This window comes from Cyprinus carpio, chromosome B16 (genome assembly GCF_018340385.1).
Source record: "Cyprinus carpio isolate SPL01 chromosome B16, ASM1834038v1, whole genome shotgun sequence".
In the NCBI taxonomy this organism is placed as follows: domain Eukaryota; kingdom Metazoa; phylum Chordata; class Actinopteri; order Cypriniformes; family Cyprinidae; genus Cyprinus; species Cyprinus carpio.
In genome coordinates, this window is record NC_056612.1 from 13,867,364 (window position 1) to 13,893,292 (window position 25,929).

The 25,929-nt window shown below is 36.6% G+C and overlaps 2 protein-coding genes and 1 long non-coding RNA gene across 4 annotated transcripts in view; 2 read left to right on the forward strand and 1 right to left on the reverse strand.

Moving 5' to 3' along the window:
- LOC109105893 (neuronal acetylcholine receptor subunit beta-2-like) overlaps nt 1–12,406 on the forward strand; it is a 31,283-nt gene extending 18,877 nt beyond the window's left edge. The window contains exon 6 of the mRNA XM_042740888.1: nt 10,857–12,406. Coding sequence (XP_042596822.1) covers nt 10,857–11,009 — 153 coding nt within the window. The 3' untranslated portion in view covers nt 11,010–12,406. The remainder of the gene's footprint in view (nt 1–10,856) is intronic.
- The window catches only part of LOC122139971, a 33,902-nt gene extending 12,376 nt beyond the window's left edge, over nt 1–21,526 (reverse strand). Inside the window, exon 1 of the long non-coding RNA XR_006156696.1 lies at nt 20,986–21,526. This is a non-coding gene — a long non-coding RNA (uncharacterized LOC122139971). The remainder of the gene's footprint in view (nt 1–20,985) is intronic.
- Nucleotides 21,527–21,531: 5 nt separating this feature from the next.
- Nucleotides 21,532–24,574, forward strand: LOC109105892 (serine/threonine-protein kinase pim-2-like). Of its 2 annotated transcripts, none has more exons than XM_042740889.1 (8): nt 21,532–22,021; nt 22,367–22,432; nt 22,730–22,824; nt 22,935–22,985; nt 23,169–23,547; nt 23,650–23,826; nt 23,959–24,047; nt 24,156–24,574. In XM_042740889.1, exons 1-8 carry the CDS (start codon nt 21,739–21,741, stop codon nt 24,165–24,167), a joined length of 1,152 nt encoding a protein of 383 aa, XP_042596823.1. In that variant the 5' UTR covers nt 21,532–21,738; the 3' UTR covers nt 24,168–24,574. The 2 variants fall into 2 exon arrangements, with proteins under 2 accessions (XP_042596823.1, XP_018974725.2); XM_019119180.2 differs by having other exon boundaries at nt 24,229–24,574.
- The last annotated feature ends 1,355 nt before the right edge of the window (nt 24,575–25,929 follow it).

Below are 25,929 nucleotides of genomic sequence, written 5' to 3' on the forward strand. Positions count from 1 at the left end.
TTTTTCAAAGGTCTGGAACTTTTGGGTTGGGACTTGGGTGCTGAACATGCTGATTGGTTGAGTTCAAGCAACATTGTGTTTCAAGCACCATATATTCGCATATATATATATATATATATATATATATATATATATATATATATATATATATATAATATATATATATATATATATATATAGTTAAACATAAGATATAATTCATTTTGGGTAAATCTAACAGGTCATCCTTGGTCTTTATTCTATTATTCTATTAATCTAGTAATATGGTAAAATGAAAAGAGGCAGTACTGTATATAATATTTTGTTTCATTGTAATGAATGTACGTTCCCTGAAGTACATTTTTGCAGCTATTAATGTTTAAATGAAAAGAAAAAAGGCAGTGGTGTTTGATATCTTGTCTTGATATTTTGTCTTATTGAAAATACAGTGAGGAATATTGCAGTAGCCAAGGTGAGCTGACTGAGGTTATCGTGTACGCTGCTGTTCCACTTGCAGAATTACCGGATTTGCGTCGTCCCATCCCCAGGAGTTCACACTCCCGAGTCGAACTTGCAAATTCCGAACTACCGAGGATGCAAGTCCGAAATTTGCATACTTGGTATTGAGAAACTCGCGCAGACCTCGCACAGACTATTTGCCTAATCTTCTCGGTACTTTATACCGTGATGGAAATGCAGACAGCAACAGGTCTGGGGGGAAAAAGTTCCTGGGACAAATTGTTCCAGGTAATTGCGGTGGAAAAGCACCTTTTGTTTAAATAATACTTCCTGTTCATTGGTGTGTCTTAAATGAGTAGTGCCACTGACAACCAGCTTGATGACTCAAACTAGAAATATGAGATGAATTTCCTTTAGTTCAAACTAAATAACTTCATTGCTAAGAAGCTAAAATGTTATTAGGCCTGCACATTTCATTGAATGAGTCATTTTGATTGCAATATGATCATGGCATGCTTTGATAATTGAAAAAGTGCCAATTATACCATTAAATTTAAAGGTATACTGTGCTGTAGTTCACTCCAAAATAAAAATTATTCAATCTATTACTCACCCATGTTGCCTAACCCATAAGACTTTTGTTCATCTTCAGAACAAATGAAATATTTTTAATATAACCTGAAATGTCTGTCCTTCCATAGAAAGTCAATGCAGATTTGACCCATGAGGTTTGTTCTCACGCATTAACCAAATGTGGTTAAGCTTCAGTTGACTACAGTATATTTAATGTATGTGGGTTGATCAATGTTTGTATATAAATAAAAGCCTGAAGTAAATCTGCTCATCATATAAAGTGGTCATGTCACTTAGGAGACATTTTCATAAACATTTTGAAGCAAATTAGTTTTGGAAGGGACTTTAAAGGGTTAATGTACACAAAAATGAACTTCTGTAATTTATTATTCACCCTCATGTGGTTCCAAACCTTTAAGCCTTCGTTCAATCTTAAAAACACAAATTAAGATATTTCTGATGAAATTCAAGAGCTTTGTGACCCTCCCATTAGAGAGCAACACAAATGACATGTAAACACATGTCAAAGACTGACACGGAAGAGAAGACATTGTTGAATAAAGTAGTTATTTTTGTTTTCTTTGCACACATTACAGGTGAATCACAGATGTCAAATGGACTATTTTATAAATGTCCCTACTATGTTTCTGGGCCTTGAACATGATAGTTGCGTTGTTTTGTATGTAGTTTAATGTGGATTTTAGATTTCATCAAAAATATCTTAATTTGTGTTCCAAAGATGAACGAAGGTCTTTGGAACGACATGAGGGTGAGGGATTAATGACAGAAGTTTAATGTTTGGGTCAACTAACCCTTTAAGTAGAGGGACTAAAATTTCTCATGTTTCCTTTAAAATACCTTAATTTCTGTTTAGAAGATGAATAAAAGTCTTGTGGGTTTGTAATGACATGAAGGTAAGTAACATGATGCCAGAACTTGCAATTTTTATGTGGTGAATCAGAGATGTTTAATTAGATTTTACAATAAATCAACAGCACATAAAAGGGGTCATTTGATGCAATAAAATTTTTTCCTTTCTCTTTGGGGTGTTACAAGCTCTTGGTGCATAAAGAAGATCTGTAAAGTTGCAAAGACTGAAGTATCAAATCCAAAGAGATATTCTATATAAAAGTTAAGAGTCAACCACTCCTACCTAAAACGGCTCATTCTAACACTGCCCCACGTCTACATCACGATGTGGGAAGAATTGCATAACGTCGCCCAAATGTTCATGCAAAGAAAGAAGGAGAAACTTTTATTCTTGCTGTTGCCACCAGCACCATGTTGTGGAGACGCTGTGCGTTTCATTGTGAAAGCGAAGCTACTTTGTTTGGCCTTCCAAAAGAGGACACAACTAGAAATCAGTGGTTAAGTTGTTTCTACAACACTGTTCCAGAACAGTCCAACCCAAATATTCAGATAGCCTACAATGCTTGTGTCAGTTTCTATAAAGTGGGGCAATTCCATCATTGCAAGGACAGTCTGCCACTTCTGACACACAGTCTGTAAGTACATTTTCATATGTAAAGGATTTGCCACTGATGATTAAATTGTTTGTTTTGTGTAGTGTAGAGTAGTGCTTGTTGTTTGTCGTTTCTCCGATCACAAATGCAGACATGTTTTTATGTTTACGCAGCACAATACGCAACGCAACGCTTAAAAAGACAGTGTAAGTCATTATAATCAGTAATTATGTCCCCACTGGATGCAACAAATGCCTCGTTTGTAATGGGTTTTATTGGTTTTGTCTCATTGCGTGTTTCAGAAAGGCAGGGCATAGAGGAGAAACAATAATGTACAATATGTGAAAAATAATGTGTTTTTTTAACCTTAAACCACATAAACACATTGATTTACACCAAATACACAAAATAATGTTCTTTTTAGCAACGTCATATGACCCCTTTAAATCTGAAGGCAGTTTTCAGCTTCTTTTTTATGTGTAGTCTGCTTAAAGACTATGACTACGTTTACATTGACATCAGTAATCTAATTATTTACCTTAATCTGAATAAGACAATAATATGATTAAGGTGTTTACGAGTTGCTTTTAGAATATGTTCCCGTTTTACATGTTATAGTACATAGATCAATTAATAGCATACGTCATTACATCCCCATCCAACGTCTCCTCCAGAATTTCACGTATAAACATATAGTTCGTCTTCGTTATGATGCCATATACAGTTTTGGGTGTTTCATTTTTAATTTACTGAAAGCTTCAAGTGCAGTTAATTATTTCAAATCAACTCAAATCAAAGTTTATTTAAAGAGCACTTTTTTAAAACAACCATTGTTCAACCAATGTGCTGTACAAGCATAATCAAAAATTACAGATATTAACACTAACAAAATACATAAAACAGCTCTCTTACTGAGTTAAATGCCAGAGTATAAAAATAAGTTTTAAGACTAACATATAGGGGCAAGTTATTCCAAAGCCTTGGGGCTGCGACAGCAAAAGCCCGGTCACCCCTGCTTTTCAGCCTTGTTCGAGGTACAACCAAGAGTAAACTGTCAGCTGACCTAAGTTCTCTTGATGGATTATGCGGTTGTATTAAATCAGAAAGGTAACTTTGTGCTAGTCCATTTAATGACTTATAAAAAGCATGTATGACCCTTTCCATGTTTAAAATTTAGAGGCACAACTCCTGAGGCAAGACTACTATTCATGATTTCCTGAATCAAGTCCTACATGATGATAATAGTGTGATTAAGGTGTGTACATGTCCATACTGCACTTCGATAATACGACTAAAATAAGAATACTCCACATGTCTTAATTCAATTAGTGTCTACTTCGACTATGACTTTAGCCGGATTAAGGTGATCAAAAATCTCTGTTTACATGGTTGATTCTTAATCAAAGTATTGTCTTAATCATTTTAAAATCAGAATATTGTTGTCCATGTAAACGTACTCGATGGTATGCAGCTGTCATACTCAAAATAAGTGCTGCATTTTAATGTAAGTTTATCCCAATCAATAATCATGATCACAATATAAAGAAAATTAAGTTTGTCATAGTCATCCAGACATAGGGTTGCCTCCCATCCCTTAAAATACGGAATCGTCCCATATTTAAAGTCCCCATGAAATCAAAATTAAAGTTGTTTGGGTGTTAGTATCAATATGTTAGTCTTAAGGTTCTCTATAAGCCAGTGCTCCAAAACAGTGACGATATAAGCATTCAAAGTTTGCAGTTCGTCACTTCCGCCAAAATGGATCAACGATTTTTTTGTCACCTCGTACTTCAGCGTCTCATTAAATCTTCTGACCAATCAAATCCTCTCTAGAATACGAAGCACCCGCCCCCTACACTATAAATACAGTAGACACTGAAGCTGCGGCTGAGGTCGTTACTTGTTCACACTGTTAGTATTTTCTTTATGGTGAATGGCACATAGTGCACAATGTAGGCAATAGGGAATGATTCAGACAGTGAAAATATGCTTTCGACTGGGGCAAATGAGGTCTGATTTCACGTTGTGTCACGCCAACCACAGCAGCGCGCACAGTCTGATCTGGACTTTGGCTCTGGTCTAGAGACGCGATCACATGGAGTGGATCATATGCACGAGTCAACATATATTCAAAGACTATAGAATACCCAAGACGTGTCACTCATATACAGGGTTGCCAGGTTTTCACAACAAAGCCTGCCCAATTGCTACACAAAACTAGCACAAAACTAGCACATTTGCATTTTGAGGGGGGTCCCCCGATAAAAATTGCATTCCGGGGGATAAAATACACATTTTTTGGTGGGGTCGCCCTGGTAAAATTCACATTTTAGGGGCTAAATATCACATTATTGGGGTCGCTTCAACCTGCGGACATGAAAAACAATCTGTGGCAACAGTGTTAAGATAGCCCAATTCCACAGGAAAACCGCAAACTTGGCAACACTGCTCGTATAGTTTTGAATGGGGAAAAATGCCACGCTTAATATGGGCGCTTAATCACAGGAAGCCCCACCTTCTGAATGAAAGAGCCAATCGCTAAATGGTAAAATCACTGGTCTGAGACATGCACTCGGGACTGCTCATGTGCACTGGCTGATCTAGCCTGAAAAATAAGCTTTTTATAATGCTATTTGAGCAAAAGAAACAACATTTATGATTGTTGTCAGATTTCATTTGTGATTTCAAATATAAAATTTAATCCTAAACTTAGTGAATAGTTTTGGAGAATTTGATGTTTCCCCATTTAAAGTGATAGGAGCTGCACTTGCATGCCCGAGAGGCGTTTGAAAGATGGCCGCCGAGTGACATGACTTGCCTTAAAAGGGACTTTGATATATTAAACACTTAAAACTACACAGCCTCAGCATTATGATCATTATTTTGTTTTACTAAGAGTTTCATATTGAAGGGGGTAATCTATTAGACTGTGGCTGTCGAATGCAGTTTACCAATCTCAAGAGCTCTGGCCCAAACAGATATAAATAAAACACTATTAGCTATTTTAAAAAGGGGGCCGGGCTGCTCGATATGTCCTGCCCTGTCTTCCTTTTTCAGTTCAAATAACGTCACCACATAGAATAACGCTGCGTGTTTCAAGGCACTTCAGGGGACCTTTAAAGGTAAAATGATGCATCCTGTATCAAATCAATACGGGACACAATTTGTCCCATATTTTACAAAGACCAACACATAGTTGAATAAACAAATAGGTATTGTGCACTGTTTATAATACTAATCGCAATTATAATGAAATTAATTTCATAAGAATTATTAGAGAAGTTAATTTTTGCGTGATTGCATTTTAGCGTCTTTGTTTCCATAGCGAAGGTGTCTCCAGAACTCATGCCATTAAAGCCCTTTCACGCGACTGCAGCATGCAGTAAACCTGTGTGGTTTAAAACATCTAGAGCTCACATCCGCCCTTTGAATACAAGGCTCTCCAGATGTAGGGCTGAATGGGAAAGTTTTTAATGGATCTGTTCAGTAACTAATGATGAACGTGCAGTTTACAGAGAAGCTTGCTCACGGTGGACTGTCTGACTTAAAGGGATAGTTCACCCAAAAATTAAAATGTTGTCATTGTTTACACACCCACAAGTTGTTACAAACCTGTAATCATTTCTTCCTTCTGTTAAACACAAAAGAAGATACTTTGAAGAATGTGGGTAACACAACAGTTTCTGGTCCCCAATGATAGAATTTAGTATTTTTATAGTATTTTTATAGTATTAGTATTTTTTCTCTACCGAAGTTACTAAGGACCAGCAGCTGTTTAGTTACCCACATTCTTCAAAGTGTCTTCTTTTGTGTTCAGCAGAAGAAAGACCTTTATGCAGGTTTAGAAAAACCTGGGTAAATTATGACAATTTTCATGTTTTGGGGTAAACCATATCTTTAAAGTTACAGACACATCCGTGCTTCTAAAGGTATGGGCATATTGCTTTATTAAAATATGGATCGTCTGTTAATATATTTCATACATTATCAGAGCTTAGTAGACAGAATTATTATATTTTTAGGCATTATTAGCCAGATTAATTCATAGATTATATGAATATATACATAATAATCAAAGTTTTAAAAATACCAAATTATTTAGACAAAAATGGGACAAATAATTACATAATAATGTAGTCCTAATTTAAGATTAAAAAAGACTAATAATAATTAATAATTATGAATTATTTAATTTAAAATAACAATATTAATGTGTTCTGTTTACATAACCTACTTGAGCGTGTTTTCTCAGAGTTTACTGTTGAGCTATAAGTTCCTCACTGATTATTTGTTTCCTTGATGGTTTTTTTTTGGGGGGGGTGGTTGTCATGAGTGCATGTCAGTTATTTTGCCTCACTGAAGGGGGCAACCCTATCAAGACAACATGTTGGCCTTATGTTTACTCAGTAACTGGACCTGTATCTCCTGAAGTGTAAAAATTAAAAGATGGGTTGGTTTACTAGTGTTACACTGATATAAGAGGAGCAGAACTGAAGCAAGCCAAAGTTCTATTCACTAATTGCTAAATTATATTATAATGTTAAATTATTTTTTGCCAATTACATCTAAAACAAAGTCAGAAATAACACTAAAACTGTTAGATTGAGCATTAGATCATCCAGGCCTGACTCAAAACTTGACATTCATTATGAGCTCATTGAAAGCTTACACACATTCCACCAGACACACTCAGATCAATATGCAGCTCCACACTTGTGGTTTAATAATCTCTGATGTGGAGGCTTTGACAGGCAAGTCCTGAAGCATTAAAAAAGAGATGTGGTCTTTAGCCAAAGCACAGCTACACATCAGCACTACACTCACTGTTGGCATTTAAATGGCTTACAGTCCCATTCTGTCAAACACAGTGTGAGTCTCAGCATTACTCAGTATGAGAGTAGCAGTCGTGCTGAATGATACTGGAGGTGATTTTTACAAGCCAAGTGATAGATGCCAACTGATCTACTTCTAGAAAGTTGAGGTGATTAAGCACTGAACATATATATTATAAAAGATATATTCAATTGACCCTTTCACAGGGAGTTTGATTGACAGGCGATCTTACCAATCATAACGCATTATCTGACATTTTTGTCTGACAAACAAACCAGACCAGAGAGTAGATTAATGTAGGTGGACTTGAACTTGAAAAATGTGTGTTTTGACATCTCTCCACAGTTGAAACAAGATACTTCTGATGTTCATTCATGTTTTTTGTGCTTTAAGTATAATTGAAAAGATGATTGGTTCACGTGCCGCTTGAACTGAGGTGCTACAGCAACCTGTCACGACATAAAGAGCCACAAAATGGTATTTGTTTGAATTTCTTAAAAATTTAAAAATTTAAAAGCTGAGACTTTGTTTCATACCAAAATTAACCTGTTCTGTCTTGTCTGTTTGTGTGTTATTATCAGTTTCCTTTTTGCTCGTCTATGTATTTTTCACTGCGTGAGAACGTGTGGCGTGAGAGTGGCATGACTTGTCGGACATAGCTACAGTAACGAAGGGGTCTTTGCGAAGGTTCAATTACATTAATGTTCCGGCACACATTATATTTGTAATAATACCAAAAATTATTTTAAAATCAGTAATATATTCTTAATTATTTTATTTTTGTAATTTATTATTTTATTCTAAAAATATTCTAAAAATTTATTTTATGAGTCATACAATCCTTTAAATTGCTATTTTATCTTTTAAATGGGTCCGTTTTAAGTGACAAAGAGATATTAATAGATTTGTTGTGAGGTTTTTTTTCTTTCTTTTCACATTATTTTGTTGATATTGTTTAGTTAGAACAGTCAGCGATATATTATATCTTAAGAAGTTTCTTAAGAGCAGGAACACAGTCCACATGGGGTAAAATTAACAGCACTCAGTAATTCTGTCAATCATCTCAACCTGCACACAGTTCCATTCCCATGGTAACAAGGCGTCTCCATGCCAACTCCCTTGCAGCCTTTGCCATGCTTACGGTTCAAGTCCCCTATGTCTCACCTCATCAGAGCACTGTGGCGGAATGAAGTCTCTGTTCACATTAACCTTTTCCTTCACCCTTTTCTCTCTTCCCTTCTCTCACTCACTCCCACACGTTCACATCCAATTTCCCATTTTATGTTTACCTCTCAGTCTTTTTTTTAACCCCACCCCCACATTTTATGTGTGACTCATCTTTGGCCTGTCTCTCTTTTACATCTGACATCTTCATCTCTTTTTGACATGTCGACTTTTTACAGGGATAGTTCACCCAAAAATGAAAATTCTCTTTCTCAGTTGTTCTAAACCCATTTGCTGCTATCTTTTCACACAAAAGGAGAATTTTAAAGAGTCATGCAGCTGTTTGCATTGTAATGACTTCAAAGTGAGCACATCTGTCAAGTTACAAAAAGGACACTTTTCTTTGCTGATTCGTTTGTTGTTGTTCATTCCTCTCTACTGAGGTTCTCAAATCAAATATGGCATCTGTGGCCCAGGTTTAACATCATGACGTATGGTCATTTATAGTCGTCAGAGACTAAACATCATAAGGTCTGTCCAAATTACAGTATATTCTAGTCAAGAACCACCCACTTAGACAGGAAGAGTAGCTGGACTGACATGTACAAGTCACAGTTTGTATTGCCAGTTATGGATGAGGTTATCTGACAAACATTCTAACAGAGTTGGGCAAAGAAATTCAACAGGTAATGGAATTCTGGGAAACTGAAAAAAATTATTTGAACACCTATAAAATCTTCAAATTTCAGACTCTTAAACTTTCAAGCCAGCATTCAGTTTGACTTGACAATTCGACTTTTTTCACTATTAATTAGGTTAAATTGCTTTCCCATTCATTTGAATGTTTTACCATTGAATTCAAAATTCAAATTGCAGTATTATCTGTTTATGCTACCTGAGCATAAATTCATGAGTTAAATTGGAATTGTAAAAGCATTCTTAATTTTAATTATAATTAATATGAACTGCAAAAAGTGGCTTTTGTGGTGCATTTTTGTCCTTTTTAGAGAACTAAGAAAACGAGAGAATGGGAAATAGTTATGGAAATAACAGTATACAGGTTTGGAATAATCACAGATAATAATAATTACAGAATTTTGGGGAGAATTTATTTCACCCCCGTTCCTTTTTCTCTTTCTCTTTGTCCTCTGTTCTACTTAAACACATAGGCACACCAGTGTTATTTTAAATTATTTATATATACTATTATAGAATTTATTAACATTTTCACTTATCTTTTTCTTTTATATTTTAAGTTTTAATTTCAGTTTACATTTTGTAATTTGGTTTTGCTTGTCATTTGTATTTAATTTTTAATAATTTTAAGTACTTCAACCTAAACATATTTCTGTTAGTTGCCATCTAGTCTCAGCCTCAGACGTCATGCCCATGGACCATTGGCTAAATGTCTGATATGGCACACAAAAGTGGAAACACTTCAGGAGTTTCGAAGTCGTTGTCAGATTGGTTGAATTATACAGGTTATCTGGGAGATGTGCATGTAGTGCTCTATAACGTTCTGCCTGGAAACAAAGATGTCGTGGCACCAAACTCCCTCACGAAAGAAGAAAGCCTTCGTGTTTACAACTGTGATGACAAGCGCTTATCAGGATCAACTAAATGCTGGATTTTCAAAAGTACTTGAAATATTTAAAGTTCATGGCATAGAATCTTTAAAATACGTCCGAGAGATTTATACACCGGTCTGTTATTGTGGCGACATTTCCACGCCCGAAACGTGACGATGAACGAAGTTAACTGTGATTGGTTGTTTTACATGTCGGTCAAACATGGCCTTGGCCAATGAAAGCTGCCATGAATTCCAGACCTTCAGCCGTCAGTCAAGTCTGCCGCCAGACTAGTTCCCATCTAAATCATCTAATATTTATATTTTATTTCTGTTTTATTTGTAATAGTTTTATATAAATGTGCTTTATGTACTTCCGCATAAAAATACCATAATATGTTTGCAGATATTTAGGAATCATGCAAAGTTCACTCTGAAAAACAATTCTACAGCCAGTTATTCTACTTTGAAATGTGTGTTCCGTGTCGGAATGTCTGTTTTGGTCTGTGTGATTCCGCCCACTGCCAGTTTAACCAATAGTATTTCGACTATGAGGGTTGCCACTTCGCAGAAAACAGAACGTATTGCAGCCATAGAATCCAGCAAATGAACTGGGTCAGAGATCATTTCTACCCGACATAAAAAGCCTTGGCATCCATCTAAAATATTAAAACAGGGATAAACTCGCATTGTGTGAGGCTCGTTAGTATTGTCAATCTGGACTGCAGTACCCATTTCAACCGCTAGCTGTCAATAACAACCCTGCCTTAATCCAACCATCACTGCTTATTTTATCTGCTGTTCTTTTTGTCTTACAGGTGAGTGAGGACTGGAAGTATGTGGCCATGGTGATCGATCGTCTATTTCTCTGGATCTTTGTGTTTGTGTGTGTCTTTGGCACAATCGGAATGTTCCTTCAGCCTCTGTTCCAAAACTACACAGCCAAAACTATCACCAACACACCCGGCTGACTAATCACCATCCACTGCCACACCAATGGACTCTACCCACCATCAGTTGAGACAGGAGGGCGAAGGGAGGAGGGGGGGGTCTGCCGAAGGAGAGGGCAAATGTCACTCTGGACTAACATTAGGTTTACACAAGCCTTTTTTGGAATATCACACAGAGTGGGGATTTAGTCCAGGATTCTCGTTCAGGCCTCTCGTCCAGTCCACCTTCCCCTCCTTTTAGGTGAAAAACCACATAAGCCAATCGGAGAGAAAGGAGACACCTGTTTACTTTGCTCAGCAGCCAATCAGCACTCTTCTCTGCATATAGAAAGCCATCCACCGCCCACAAGCTCCGAAACGAGCAGTCTGCTTCCTCAAGAGTCACATGACTTCTGTTTGTTACCTGTACATGCAAGCTAGTCAGACAGGGATGAATTTAAATGTCAGTTTTATCATTGTTTCTATCAGATTTTCATCTGTCTTATTTATTTCTTTTGGGCTAGAAGCCTGTCATGATCTATGTATTGCAACAACATTCTCTTTTCTGTGCGAACACATGAGTGTCTGGTCCTTCAGAATGGGCTTTGATGCAGTATTGTATTATTATTGATATAATAAATGTGTGAATTGTATTACTACAACACACAACATGAAGAGGGAGGATGCCTGGTGAGATATAAAACAGTGACAGTGACTGTTTATAAAGACTGAAGGTATGGTAGTAAAGTCAGCTGAATTTCCCAAAAAGGGGGCCTGCTGTGATGTAGGACAGGGTTCCCACACATAAAAATATCGTCCCGAGCCTTGTGATTTTTCAGTACAACACTAAACAGATGAGTCCCTTTAGCCCCTAAATACTTTACAGAGGTCTGGAGTGGTCAGGCAGACTGGTTAATACATAGATAGACAAGTCTTAAAAAACAGAGTTCAAAACTAAGAGACTGAGAGGCCAAACTGACATGAAAAATTCTGAGCAGTACTGTGCTATTATTAAGCCTCCTTTCTGTCTGTCTTCTGTCCTTCTCGTTTATCACCCCTGTTCCCATCAATCCTCGCACACCACATTACTGCCCCCTCAGAAACACATAATAGCTTCTCATGAAAATATAAACCATTGGTTATGACCATTCTCATATTCAAAAGCACATTTAGTCAGTGACTCATTGACTTCCTTGATTTTAAGTCATTATTTACTGGATATAAATGTCAGTGAACCAGTGTTTGCAAATCAGCAGATCTCAGGATAATTTGAATACTTGTCATTCCCAGAGTCTGTGTTTCTTGTTTGTTTATTAAGTATTTTGGCAAATTTGGTTATGATTTATTTGTAGAATAACAGTACTTCCAGCTCCATTTAACACATTTGATTTAAATACAGTCATGGCCAAAAATATTGGCACCCTTGGTAAATATGATCAAAGAAGGCTGTGAAAATTGATCTGCATTGTTAATCCTTTTGATCTTTTATTTTAAAAAGTTCACAAAAATCTAACCTTTCATTGGATAATAAGAATTTAAAATGGGGGGAAATATCATTATGAAATTAATGTTTTTCTCAAATACACGTTGGACACAATTATTGGCACCCCTAAAAATTCTTATTAGTAAAATATCTCAGAAGTATATTCCCATTCATATTTACAATTTTGAACACTGCAGGTTGATTATGAACATGAAATTATCCATCCAAAGGCTTCTTGTTTCACAGAAATATAAATATGAGGGAAAACAAAGCCCAAATTCCCTTAATCATCCATCACAATGAGAAAAACCAAAGAATATATTTCTGATGTGCAGCAAAAAATAATTGAGCTTCACAAATTAGTGAAGTGGCTTTAAGAAAAGAGCTAGAGCAGTGAAAATTACCATTTCCACCATCAGGGAAATAATTAAAAATTTCCAATCAACAGAAAATGTTATAAATCTGCGTGGAAGAGGACGTGTGTCTATATTGTCCTAATGCACGGTGAGAAGGAGAGTTTGAGTGGCTAAAGACTCTCCAAGGACCACAGCTGGAGAATTGCAGAAAAAAAGTATTTGGGTTATTGGGGTTAACAAAAATTAATTGTAAAATTGTAAATAAGTAACTACATGTTGTTTTGTTGTTTTTGATGGTTTATTGTAATATTTCTTCTAGATAATAAACTCCAGAATTTTAGGTTTTTATTTTATACTGGAACTTCAAATGGGAATGGCTTCTATGGTCAGATGAAACAAAAAAAAAAGAAGAGCTTTTTAGCAGCAAATACTCAAGATGGGTTTGGTGAACACAGAGATAAAAAGTACCCCATGTGTACAATGAAATATACTGCTGTATTTTTGATGTTGTGGGCCTATATTTCTGTTGGAAGTCCTGGACATCTTGTTTAGATATATGGCATCTTTGATTCTATCAAATACCAACAGATTAAAAAAAAATCACTAAGTGACTGACTCTTATAATGGGCCATGTTTGGATCTTCCAACCATACAATAACCCAAACACAAACCTCAAAAACAACACAAAAATGGGTCACTGAGTACAAAACCAAGCTTCTGCTATGGCCATTCCAGTTCTCTGACCTGAACCCTACAGAAAATTAGTGTGGTGAACTGAAGAGAAGAAGCACCAACATGGAGCTGGGAATCTAAAGGGCCTGGAGTGATTCTGGATGAAGGAATGGTCTCTGATCTCTTGTCAGGTGTTCTCTAACATCATCACGCATTATAGGAGAAAATTTAGAGCTGTTTAACTGTCAAATGGAGGTTTCAAAAAGTATTGAATAAAAGGGTGCCGTTAATTGTGGCCAGTTTGTATTGGAGAAAAACATTTATTTCATAATGATATTTCCCCCCATTTTAAATTTTTATTATCCAATGAAAGGTTAGATTTTTGTGATTTTTTTTTTAATAAAAGGATTAACAATGCAGATTAATTTTCACAGCCTTCTTTAATCATATTTACCAAGGGTGCCGATATTTTTTATTTAAACTTTCATTTAAAAGTTTGGGATCTGTAAAATTTTTGAAGCCTCATTTTGTCACGAAGGCTGCATTTATTTGATCCAAAATATAGCAATATTACGAAAAACAACTGTTTACAATATGAATTGAATTTCAAAATTTTATTTATTCCTGTAATGGCAACGCTGAATTTTCAGCAGCATTACTCCAGTCTTCAGTGTCACATGATCTTTCAGAAATCTTTCTCTGTGGCTGATTCAGTACTCAAAAAATATTTATTTTTACATATAAATGGCTTTTTTTTTGTGGTAATCGTAATGGATGTTTTCAAGATTCTGTGATGAATGTAAAGTTCAAAAGAACAGCATTTATTTGAAAAAAAATTTGTAACGATGTAAAAGTCTTTACTGTGACTTTTAAGCATCCTCGCTAAATATAAGTATTCATTTCTTTCAAAAAAAATCTTACTGACCCCAAACTTTTGAACTGTAGTGTATATTAAATATAACCTAGTAACCTAGTTCATAAAAGCAAAGTAAGGCAATATCATTGCTAGCTATTTACTCTGCTAATTGAGTCTCCATATCCTTCATCCTATTTGCATATCATATTTGACCCTTATGAACTTAAGGGCCACTAGCTGGCAGTTAAGACTTTAAGTGTGGATTTCTCTATCAGTTTCATCCATACGGTTCATTAAGCAGGGAATCTCTAAAACTCATCTTTCAGAAAGCAGATTATGCAAATATGTTCACCCGTGGATTAAAATTTTTTCTTGACTATATTTCCTGAGCGCTTCAAATGACCTCACACTCTTGCTTTGCCTTTTCAGTCTTTCTTCTTTTCTCATATTTCCCTCACCAGCAGTGCTCTGCAAAAAAGTCCCATTACAAACCACATAGCTGCTCTATTACATTAATAAATCTTGACCGTTAGCTTTTAAAAATATAACAGTATTAAGGTGAAAGTCAAACTATGAATGCATTACTTCTGTCTTTGTTTGGGCTTCAAGTGACCGCATGACATCAATGAGGAAACACAAGTTAGTATTCGCCACACAGAGTTGTACCTCTGTTCATTAAAGCATTCTGTCCATGAGAGTAAGCAAATCGGCTTTCATAACCATAAGTGCTTGAGTCTCTCTAATTCATCAAAGGAAAAATGAAATGAAGAGAAGAGACAAAGGGAGGGTTGTATCTCTCTATATACATGTTATGTTATGTTATGTTATGTTATGTTATGTTATGTTATGTTATGTTATGTTATGCCATGTCACGATCAAGTCAACCTATTCAATACTGCAATAATCCAGAAGTGTGACGTCACAATGATTCTGTGTCAAAATACCTGTGTGTCGGCCAATATGAGTGCACCATCTTATTCACAGTTATGGCACTTAAATGCCCGTCTCCTATCCTCACCTCCCTCCTTTGGCTGACCAATCACATTTATCCTGTCAAATAAAGATTAGAAATTCATAATTTCTTTGTGTTTGACAATTCTTGGCCTATTTGCACAAATAACACTTGTTATTGCTCTGTTAGGGAAAGTCGAACTCAATGTTCTGCTCTGAATACAATGTCTTTTTCATTTCTGTTTAAAGCCTCAAACAAGATGGACTTGTTTACCAGTCTCACATCCGTTGGCATTGCCACCTCCTGACAACATAATAAATTCATGTCTTATTTCAAGTTGGCTGCGCATCCTCCTTCATGAAAGCTCTTCAAGCCAACTTTTCATGAGAGCAGCTTAGAGAAAGGAAATGCACTTCCACATATTATATTGACATGACCTTCAGTTTATGTTACATAAAACAGGACCTTGCTTTTGTATGTTCCTACATCCCTGGTGACGAAAATAGTGAATGCTTCATGTAGAATGCAAGAAGATATAATTTTATTGAATAATAAATGAGCATTATCATGCAGTCTTTCCTAAAATGAGTAAGTGACTGTCTGCAAACACAAAGAATCAAGTTGCCCTTCTGGACAAATACCTGAGACCTTTCCTGTCTAAGCTCAGCTTTGTTTTAATACTGCCCTCTAATGGTCAAGAGTCTTGTCAGTGTTCATTTTTACACAGTATTTTACAACAGTATTTACATTTAGTCAGAATTATATATATATATATATATATATATATATATATATATATATATATATATTATATATTTAAAAACATAATTAATGGTGTGTGACATACATATATATACATATATACATGCATATACATACATATATACACATACATATACATATATATTTAAAATTTTCATAAAAAAAAAAAATACATACATACATATACATATATATATATATATATATATATATATATATATATATATATATATATATATATATATATATATATTCATTAATTTTAACCAGTTTTAGGTGGAGAAGGTGGAACGTTCTAAAGTTGTTGTATGTTCAGTGACACATATTAAAATTCTTTGTTCGTTGGACTTGCAAACACGTAGTCGGTACTTCCTTTTTAACATGAAAAGTCGTGAACGTGCATTGCAGAGCAGTGAAAGGCGAGCATATATGTTTTTAAAGCATATATATAAAAAAAAAATTAAGAAAATGACTGATCGTTTTGCTAGATAAGACCCTTATTCCTCATCTGGTATTGTGTAGAGCCCTTTAAAGCTGCATTGAAACTGTAATTTTGACCTTCAACCCTTTGGTAGCCATTGGAGTCTACTATAAGGAGAATAATCCTGGAATGTTTTCATCAAAAACCTTCATTTCTTTTCGACTGAAGAAAGAAAGACGCAAACATCTGGGATGACATGGGGCCAAGTAAATTATCAGGTAATTTTAATTTAAAAGTGAACTAATCATTTAACTTAACAAGTTGAGTGTGATAGGTTGCCTTATTTTTTGAGTTAGGTCAACCCCTTTTTTTTTTACAGTGTGCTAAAACCATAGACTTAAAAAAAAAAAAAAACATGGACGTAGAGTCTGTGACGTCATCCGTAGGTTTCTGAAGAGCATTTTTGAAGCTCAAAGTGCACCAGAGAGGTCTGTGTACTTGGCGGCCAACAAATTTTCCTTTTGAAATTAGAAAACCAAAATCAGAAATCCAGTGTTCACCTGTTTTTTGTTTTAATATTGAAAGTAGAAAAAAAATGAGAAAACAGCTCCTTTTTCTTGCTTTCATTCCCCCCCCCCCCCCCCAAGAAGAAACGTAAAACAAGAATTCAGCATAATTTTTCGTTTTTCGTTCAGGGGTAGAAAAATGTATAAACAGCTTGAATATTCTATTTTTACACATGGGCCGGAATTAAACGCCCCTTTCTGCTGATTGGTCAGCCGAAGATCAAACCATGCCGTCATCAGGGGCAAGTTCAAGCTCAAACCGGTGCACAATGTTTTGCTATGGTTTCCGGTTTGAACGACATGTTTGTTGGAAATGGTGTGCAATGGCGTTTGAGATACGTTTTCTCTTTTTTGGGGGTTTGTGTCAAAAATGTCAGCCCAATCAGCAGCAACATGTATATCGGGTAGGCAACGTCAGTCCTGGGGTGCCAATGTCCTGCAGAGTTTAGCTCCAACCCTGAAAAAAAAACCTTACTCATCTGTAGACTTATGCTGCATTCCAGGCAGGGTTTTGAGCCCGTAAGTCACGACTTCAAACCACGACTCACGACTTTTTAACGTTCCAGGCAAGTCAGGCCAAACTGCCTGAGCGCAAGGAACTGTAGCTAGATTATTAAATTTACTGCAACGTTATATTGTCCTAAAGTCTATTTCTCACTGTATACCACTTGCATAAACACTGCATCCGTAGGCAATATTATGAGAGCACAAGTATACTGTAGATCTGGAACTTCTTTAAGTCTGTCTTAATATCATTTAGTAATTGCAATGTCTTCTGGTCCATATCCTTTCCTTAGGAAGGTGTGCTAGACACTTATTAATGTCACATAAAAATACTATACATGTTTATAAATTTTGCTATTGTATTGTGGAGTGACACTTTCATAAACTTTTCTATACTTCTCTGATTATATAATGTTAAATATTACAATAACATAGCATAAGCTGCTTCCATGTACAACAGTGAATGCAAGCTACAATGAAGTAATTATAACATTTTGAATATGGATATTTTTCTTACAAAAACGCATCGATTCTCTACAGGAGGCCTTTGTTCACCCCCCGGGGGCCATGTGAGACAGTTTTTTTAATGATGGGTGCTTTTTAGTTAACTTCTTTTGGACTGATGCATGCATCATTTGCTGAGTGGCATTAAACAGCTTGAAAGATCAAAGACAACTTTTAATATAACTCAGACTGGATTCGACTGAAAGAAGAAATTCATATACACCTAGGATGACTTCAGGGTGAGTAATTTATGGCCTCATTTTCATTTTTGGGTGAACTAACCCTTTAAGCAACAACAGCTGATGGAACGGCAATGGTGATCTGACGTAAACTGTTAACTCCCTTAGCCAGAGCGCAAAAATCACTAAGCAACAGCAACAACCAAGAGGACGTGAAAGATTCAATCATTTATCATTAGCCTAATAAAAAACGGGCAAGAGAAAGCGTGCTTTTGACATTAAACAACAACTTATTGTCAGAAGAAGAGTTTTTAGTCTTGAATGATGCCAATAAGCCTAAAAACCTAGATTTATCATGCAAAATATACTCGCCTTTTAATCTGTCACGTAGTAACGACTATGGCAAATTAGCTGTACTCCCGTAGTAGACCGTTACAATGTACATGTCATGAAGTAGCACTTAAAGTCACGCATGCACAATTGCACTTTCTTTGCTGTTCCATCAGCTGTTGTTGCCTAAAGTCCCTATTTTTATGCTCTTAGGCTACGGCAGTTAACAGTTTATGTCAGATGGCCGTTGCCGTTCCATCAGCTGTTGTTACACAGCTGATGGAAAGGATACGGTGACGACTTTAAGCCTTAAAGTCCCTATATTGGAGAAAGCGTAACGGTTAACTTGGATCATGTGTCCCTTAACTCTTTCCCCACCACTGACGAGTTATCTCGTCATTTAAAAGACAACGCTTCCCGTTTTTTACGGCTTTTTGTGTTTTCACTGTTATACACTCGGGGGCGCTATTACACATTTTCTGAACGAGTACAAACCCTCTCGAACAAAAACACACGTGAACAGGACGGAAAAACTAGCGATCTCTTATGTAAACAGATGCATTTCACAGAAGCAATTTACTGTATTTATGCTTTGATAATCATAATGAATATTATCCAGATGTAGTTTTTGATAAAAAAATTGGATTTTCTCACCTTTTTGCTCAAAATTATAATTTTTTATGAAACCTAACGTTACCTGTATAGGGCTTGGGCGTCGTGACGTCATTACTTGGCGTGGCCGCCATGCTGATGGCCTCCTTTACTGGCAGTGTTTACTACTGCGCAGTGTTTAGACATACTCCCTCTCAGCCGTGTGTCTTAATTTGATTAATTAAAAATCTATTTCAACCATGGTAAACCGTTGCTGTATTGTGGGGTGTAATAGCGCAACACATAATCGCCCTTTGAAAAAAAATGGATTAACTTGCCACTGCTTTCCTGCTTGGAGGCGCGACCACGGAGACCAAGTGAGGTATAATATCTGAATATTAATTTATATAGCTTAAGTAAACACTGAAAATAAGGGAAATTTACTGGGCTACTCATCCAAAAAACCGGAAAATTTCTACATTCATCTTTCTGTTGCTGTCCCTCTGTTGACAGCAAAAATTCGTACCACAAAACTGCTGCATTAACTATGCGAGATTGTGAAGCTATGTCTAACGTGACTTTGCTTACATTGGTGTGAAATCGTGCTCTCACAACAACCACGCTGTTATCTTAAAAAGGCCAATATCACGCTGAGGTTGCTTTCAAGTAACGTTAAGCAAAACGATGGTTTGAAAATATCTGTTTTGCTGGAAGGGCAACTGTGTAGCAACAGGACAACAGCACAGAGACTGACAGGTCCGATGGAAGGGCTAACGGGATATTTTACAGGAAAATACTACAACGGGAAGACAGCGGGAAAAGAGCTCAAATACATGAGAACCCCAAAAAAAAAAACGGGAGGGTTGACAGCTACTAAATAAACTTTTGAAACACATAAGTTAGTTAAAAGTACATGTGAATGGTTGTTAGCACTAACGGTTACTAAACTAGCAACTAGAAGGAGTGCAGTTTACCTTTGTCCGATTACTGTATACTGTTTGCCGGCTTTATGATCTGCAGTTCCTTAACCCATCCATTTGTGAACTGCACATGAGACTCCAATGACTTGTAGCTTCGGAACTGTTCTGAAGTGTAGGCGCTCACAAAACAAACAAGGAAGGTAGCCGAAGATATCTGTAATGCAAAAGTGCGGCAGCAACTCGTCGTCGGTGCTCCACTCTTTGTTGGGATTTTCATATTGATCCAAACCGTTAATAGTGCCGATTTTGTCCACATACCGATCCCTGGCATCCCTACTTAGCGTATCCCTGTAAATCCCACAACCTTTTCGCGATTTTAACATATTTTTTGTTTCTCCCAACTCTGTTTCTTCTCGTTCGACTTGCTGTATGTTTACATTCACGACGCCATCAACATGGCCGCGACGTCCCAGAATGCAACGCGGCGCCCAAGCCCTATTCAAGTGTTGATTAAGAAAATAATGCTTTAAAACAGATTTTTTTGTTGTTGTTTGTTTGTTTGAAATTAGAGGCTTTGATTTGTATTTTGGTGTATTGCATATTCAAATATTCATACGGCAAAATATATTGTAGGCCATCAAATTTTAGTGAAAATCATCAAAATCGGTGGCGGTGGCAACTTTTTTCAAAAATGCTGGCGGGGAAAGAGTTAATAACCGCTTTATGTTCTATGCATTTTTTAAATATATCTTCAAAATATACTTTAATATATTTAACAGTGTTTCACATAATGTGAATATATTACTTTTCTGTATGGGGAGTCTCGAAATGTCCCGTTTACACAGCAGTTTACAGCGTCTCGAATAGGCCTGTATGTAAGGGTCTAAAAAAAACAAAAAAAAAAAAACAATCTTTTCCTTACCAGTAACCGTAGCCTCAGTCAAAGATGGCGACGTCCAAAACTTAAGTTTTATTACTTTCTGACACGATGGTCCAATCGAGTCGCGAGTTCTCCGTCAAATTTTAATTAACCGACAAGCAGTAATATATGGGTGGAGAGCATTTGAGTCGCGCGCAAAACACAAAACGGTTACAGGAGCGGCTCCGGTGGAGAAAAACTGGATCCAAAACAGATGACACACGGCTCATTTCTCCATCACTGTCTGTAAGTTACCGAAACCACACATGAAAACACGCAACACACGGTAGACGCACGTTTGTGCAGCAGAGCGGCTCTCTCGCAATATATGATGTGACCGAGTTGTTCAGCCCTCTTCTCTCCCGTTCACACTGCGCCTGTGTTTTCTGACAATGCGGTTCTGAGTCCTGAAAAATATAAGTGTGTGTGAATGCTGTCGTCACGCCGGTAAATAACCGTTCTGTGTGTGAACGAGTGTGACTCAAATGGACTGTCAACCTACACCTATTCTGCTGCTGTGTGAATGTGACCTTGAACTCTGACCGAAGAGTAGGCCTAAAGCCCAATAGACCAGACCACCTGATGCATTTTTTAATTTTTACATTTTTTTTTTTTCTCAGCGCAAGCTGTTATGACGTCACATTTAGAACGTCTCGCCTAGGCTTGGAACTTGCTCACTTTGTGGGTTGAAGTTTCGGAGTATAGATTGATTACTGATTGCTGTCTGACTTTTATCGAGTGACAAATATTGTTATCATGAAATTACTTTCACGACTGAAAAAATTGATTGAGAAGGAGTGTGTACAAGAGCCATGTGTTCTTCTAAAACACACCTCTAACGCAGAGAACCATCCTCCTCATTGGCTTGATGAGGCTCCTGTTGTTGGTGGTTTTGATGGAGGAGAGGAGAAAAAGAAAAAAAAGAGCTTCTGGAGGTGGCCAGCTCTCAGCTTTCCTCGGAAAGCCACTAAATACAATCTGGCTAAAGCAGAGAATAAGCACCAGGCTGAAGCCGGATCATATCGGACATTTAGCGAAGGTACAATCACATCAACATCTCTTGTTTTGATCTAATGCTGATTATTCAATTACAATTCTTCTGTTCTTCTTACTTTTTAAATTAAGAATCACTTTCCCAAAACACTGCTGTCATTATCACACCAAACATTTTACAGTGACAGTTCAGAAATTAAATTAAAGGTTTTTGAGATCAGAGTATGATCTGAGAATAGCTTTATTAGGTGTCATTACCAAACCAGTAAGCCACATTTTTGAGAGAAGTTTAATTTTAACATACCAAGTCAAATGTGCACCTAAATGAAGAACTAGTTTAATTTGAGTATATGTAATTTTACTGATTTATTTGATGTGATTCATATTATAGCTCCAGCTTCTAAAGTCCACCCTGTTGCTGCTGAGGAACAGCTGGAGCAGGATGTCCTGGGCAAATGTAAGAATAATAAATCCATAAGAATTACAAAATGTTTTTATGAATTATAAACACTGTAAACAATGATCAATAAGTCATGACGTGTTTTTACATTAACTCATAAAAATAAGCAGCTTTCAGCTTTTTATGTCATACAAGATTTAACTCATTTTAATGTAATTTAATTTGTAAGTGACAAACCCCTAAAGTTCATTGTACTTATTATTATTATTATTATTATAATTTTTTTAACAATGGAATAAAATGTATATGTAAAGTTGTATTTCATACTAACTGCAGTTGTTTATCTTTTAATAGGCCACATCCGCAGCCATTATAAAATCGGCTCAAAACTGGGTCAAGGAGGATTTGGTTTTGTCTACGAAGGGACTCGCTGCAAGGATGAACTTAAGGTTTCAATTTCTTTTACTTACAAAACTTTGCATATCTCTTCAGAATTAATGGCTGGGCTGATATGACCTCTGTGCACATGCTAATTGTTATTTTTTGTTTTGTTGATCAGGTGGCTGTGAAATTTTCAGTGAAGTCACCAAACACGCCATATATCAGAGTGGTGAGTAGTTTGCACTCTCTATATTACTGCTTCTCAGTCACTGTTTTCAATTTATAACATCTTTTATTAATATTAATCACAAACTACAAATGATTTCTCAGTAGTCAAACTGTTCTGATTTGTGAGCCAAGTCATTATTTGGGAAACCATCTCCATCTAAGCATCATATTTCCTTTTCTCTAGCCTGGTCATCCCAAAAGCATCCCAATGGAGATAGGCCTGACACTAATGGCCAATAAAATCCCCAGAGCTCCTGAGATCATAAAAATTCTGGACTGGGAGGATAACGAAGACCACTTCATTATGGTCATGGAGCGACCCATGCCCTGCATGAATTTAAAAAGTTTCGTAAAGCTCCACGGAGAGAGTCTCGATGAGGGGACGGCCCGTAACATCATGAGGCAGGTCATTGAAGCTGCTAACGTTTGTGTCAAACGTGGTGTCTTTCATCGGGACATAAAAATGGAGAACCTGCTGGTAAACCAGGACACCATGGAGGTGAAATTGATTGACTTTGGGTGTGGTGCGCAAATGAAGAGATTTGGCTATGATGTCTTCAGTGGTATGTGTTATGAACTGCTTTGTTAATTATCTCACAGAATTGCATCCTATATAGTCAACATGATGTGGAAATGTGTTAAATGGCAAAATGTTTTTCCTCCAGGCACAAAAGCGTATTGTCCACCAGAGGTTACCGTGAACGGCAAATACCATGCAAAGCCCACAACAGTGTGGTCGCTAGGGATCCTCCTGTTCATGATGGCGTGCGGATATTATCCCACAGAATACGACCTGGATCTGATCAGTAAGAGGAGCTGGACCAGACCTGGCCTGTCACAAGGTAAGATCTTCATCAAAGAAGATCAAAGCGTCAATCTGTATTCTAAATCACACAAAAAAGACCCATAGCTTAAAAGAGAGCAGATGTAAAGAACAAGCTAATAAATCAAACGTCTCTTGTCTTTTTGAAAAGAATGCTGCCAGATGATTTCTTCATGTCTGCAGTCTGATCCACAGCAGAGAATCGATCTGGAGAAGATGCATATGCATGACTGGTTTAAGGTACTAAGTCTAAGATGAGCTAAATGTTTTTTGTCATTGTTTGGTTTGCCAAATCAAATTTGTAATGTATTTAGACTATTAATGCTGATTTATTTATTTTTTAATCAGGCCACGGAGTAAGACATGAAAAACCTAAGAAAATAACACCTGTCATGGCCAACCTGTTTATTTCTATCTTCAGTCAGCTTTGCATCTGGTGGGCTGATGATATGAGTGGCCTCTCCATCCCTCCACTCAAGCCTTAGCATCTTGTGAGGGCGGGCATGTCCTGGTAGTGTCTGCCACCTCCACATCAAGCAGCAATACTTGTAATAGTTATTTGTATTGTCTTTAAATTTATATATACTTCTTAAATTAGTAAGACATAAGTGTATAAGATAAGTGTGTAAGGTAGACAAGTGTTTAAGTGTATAAGATAGATAAGTATATACATTTAAAGATAAGTGTATAAGATAGAAAAGTGTATAAGATTAGAAGTGTATAAGATGGACAAGTGTAGAAGTTTTAGGATAAGTGTATAATAAGTGTATAAGATAGATAAGTGTAGAAGTTTATAAGATAAGTATAATTTAATAAGATAATTGAATTTATAAGAAAACCTTGTAAGAAAAAATATAATAAAGTATATAAGAGAGTTTTTGAGGTGATTGAGTCATATTAGAGAATATGTGAGAGGATATGGACATCCAACATAGAAGGTGCATGCCAATTTTTAACTTAATTGGATGTGTTAATTGTTTGTCCAGTTTTGTTAAATATGCACATTGCATTCAGCGAAATATACATAAGCTCGGAAAAAGACCATCAGTTAACTGATATCTTAGCAATGCTTTTTGCAGAAATATTCAATCAACTGATTTGCGGACACTGAAGGAATCGGAAGAATTTATATTGTGAATTTTGATTGTAACTAAAATGGTTCCAGAGTAATTAGCAAAAATGATAGAGCATCCTAACCGATTCTACACAAATTTAATATACAGCTTCAAAATTCATGAAACTAAACGTTTCTTCAAAATGACCTGTTCTCCATATGGACAAGGTTTGAGAAGTTTAACTTTGTGCACGCATAGACATGTAAGTCATAATGGGTCAATCCAGACAAATATGAAAAATTGTATCTGCTAAAAAAAAATCTAAATTCTTTTTGCCAGCAAGGTCCAGAGCTAGCCTGCAAAGTTTGGTGAAGATCTGACCAAATGTTTTTTATTATTAATTTTTTTTTTTTAAATTAAATCGATAATTAATAAAATTAAATGTACCCTTTTTCATTGCTAAAGGAAGAATTCATAAAAAGAATTTTGATTCTATCATACAGTTGCTGAGTTATTAGCTAAAAAAAATTCTGTACACATTTGTTTGGCCATGGTGTGAGAAAATATCTATTTTTGTAAAATTAGGCCATTCAGATTCATTTTTATGTTATAGTATTTGTAATCTATTTCTAAACTTTATGATAGAAGTAGTCCATGATGTGTGATACAATATAGGCCTACTGTATATTGTAATGTGTGCGGGATTTGAGAACACGATAAAGTTTGGTGCTTCTGTAACCCCTCTCTCCCGGGTCCCCACCGCCACACCTCGTCCTTGCTCCGAGTGGGCCACGAACCCGGGTCTCCGGCATGGGAGACGGATGCACTAACAAGGAGGCTAAATGACTCTTGAGATCAGGGGAGTGAGGTTTACCTGCACAGCACCTACTCGCTGGCCTCCGTTACACTCATCCCCCTAAACCTCACTCCCATCCAGGTCACGGCACCAATGTAACCCCTCTCTCCCGGGTCCTCACCGGCACACCTCGTCCTTGCTCTGAGTGGGCTTCGAGCCCAGGTCTCCGGCATGGGAGGCGGACGCACTAACAAGGAGGCTAAATGTGAGG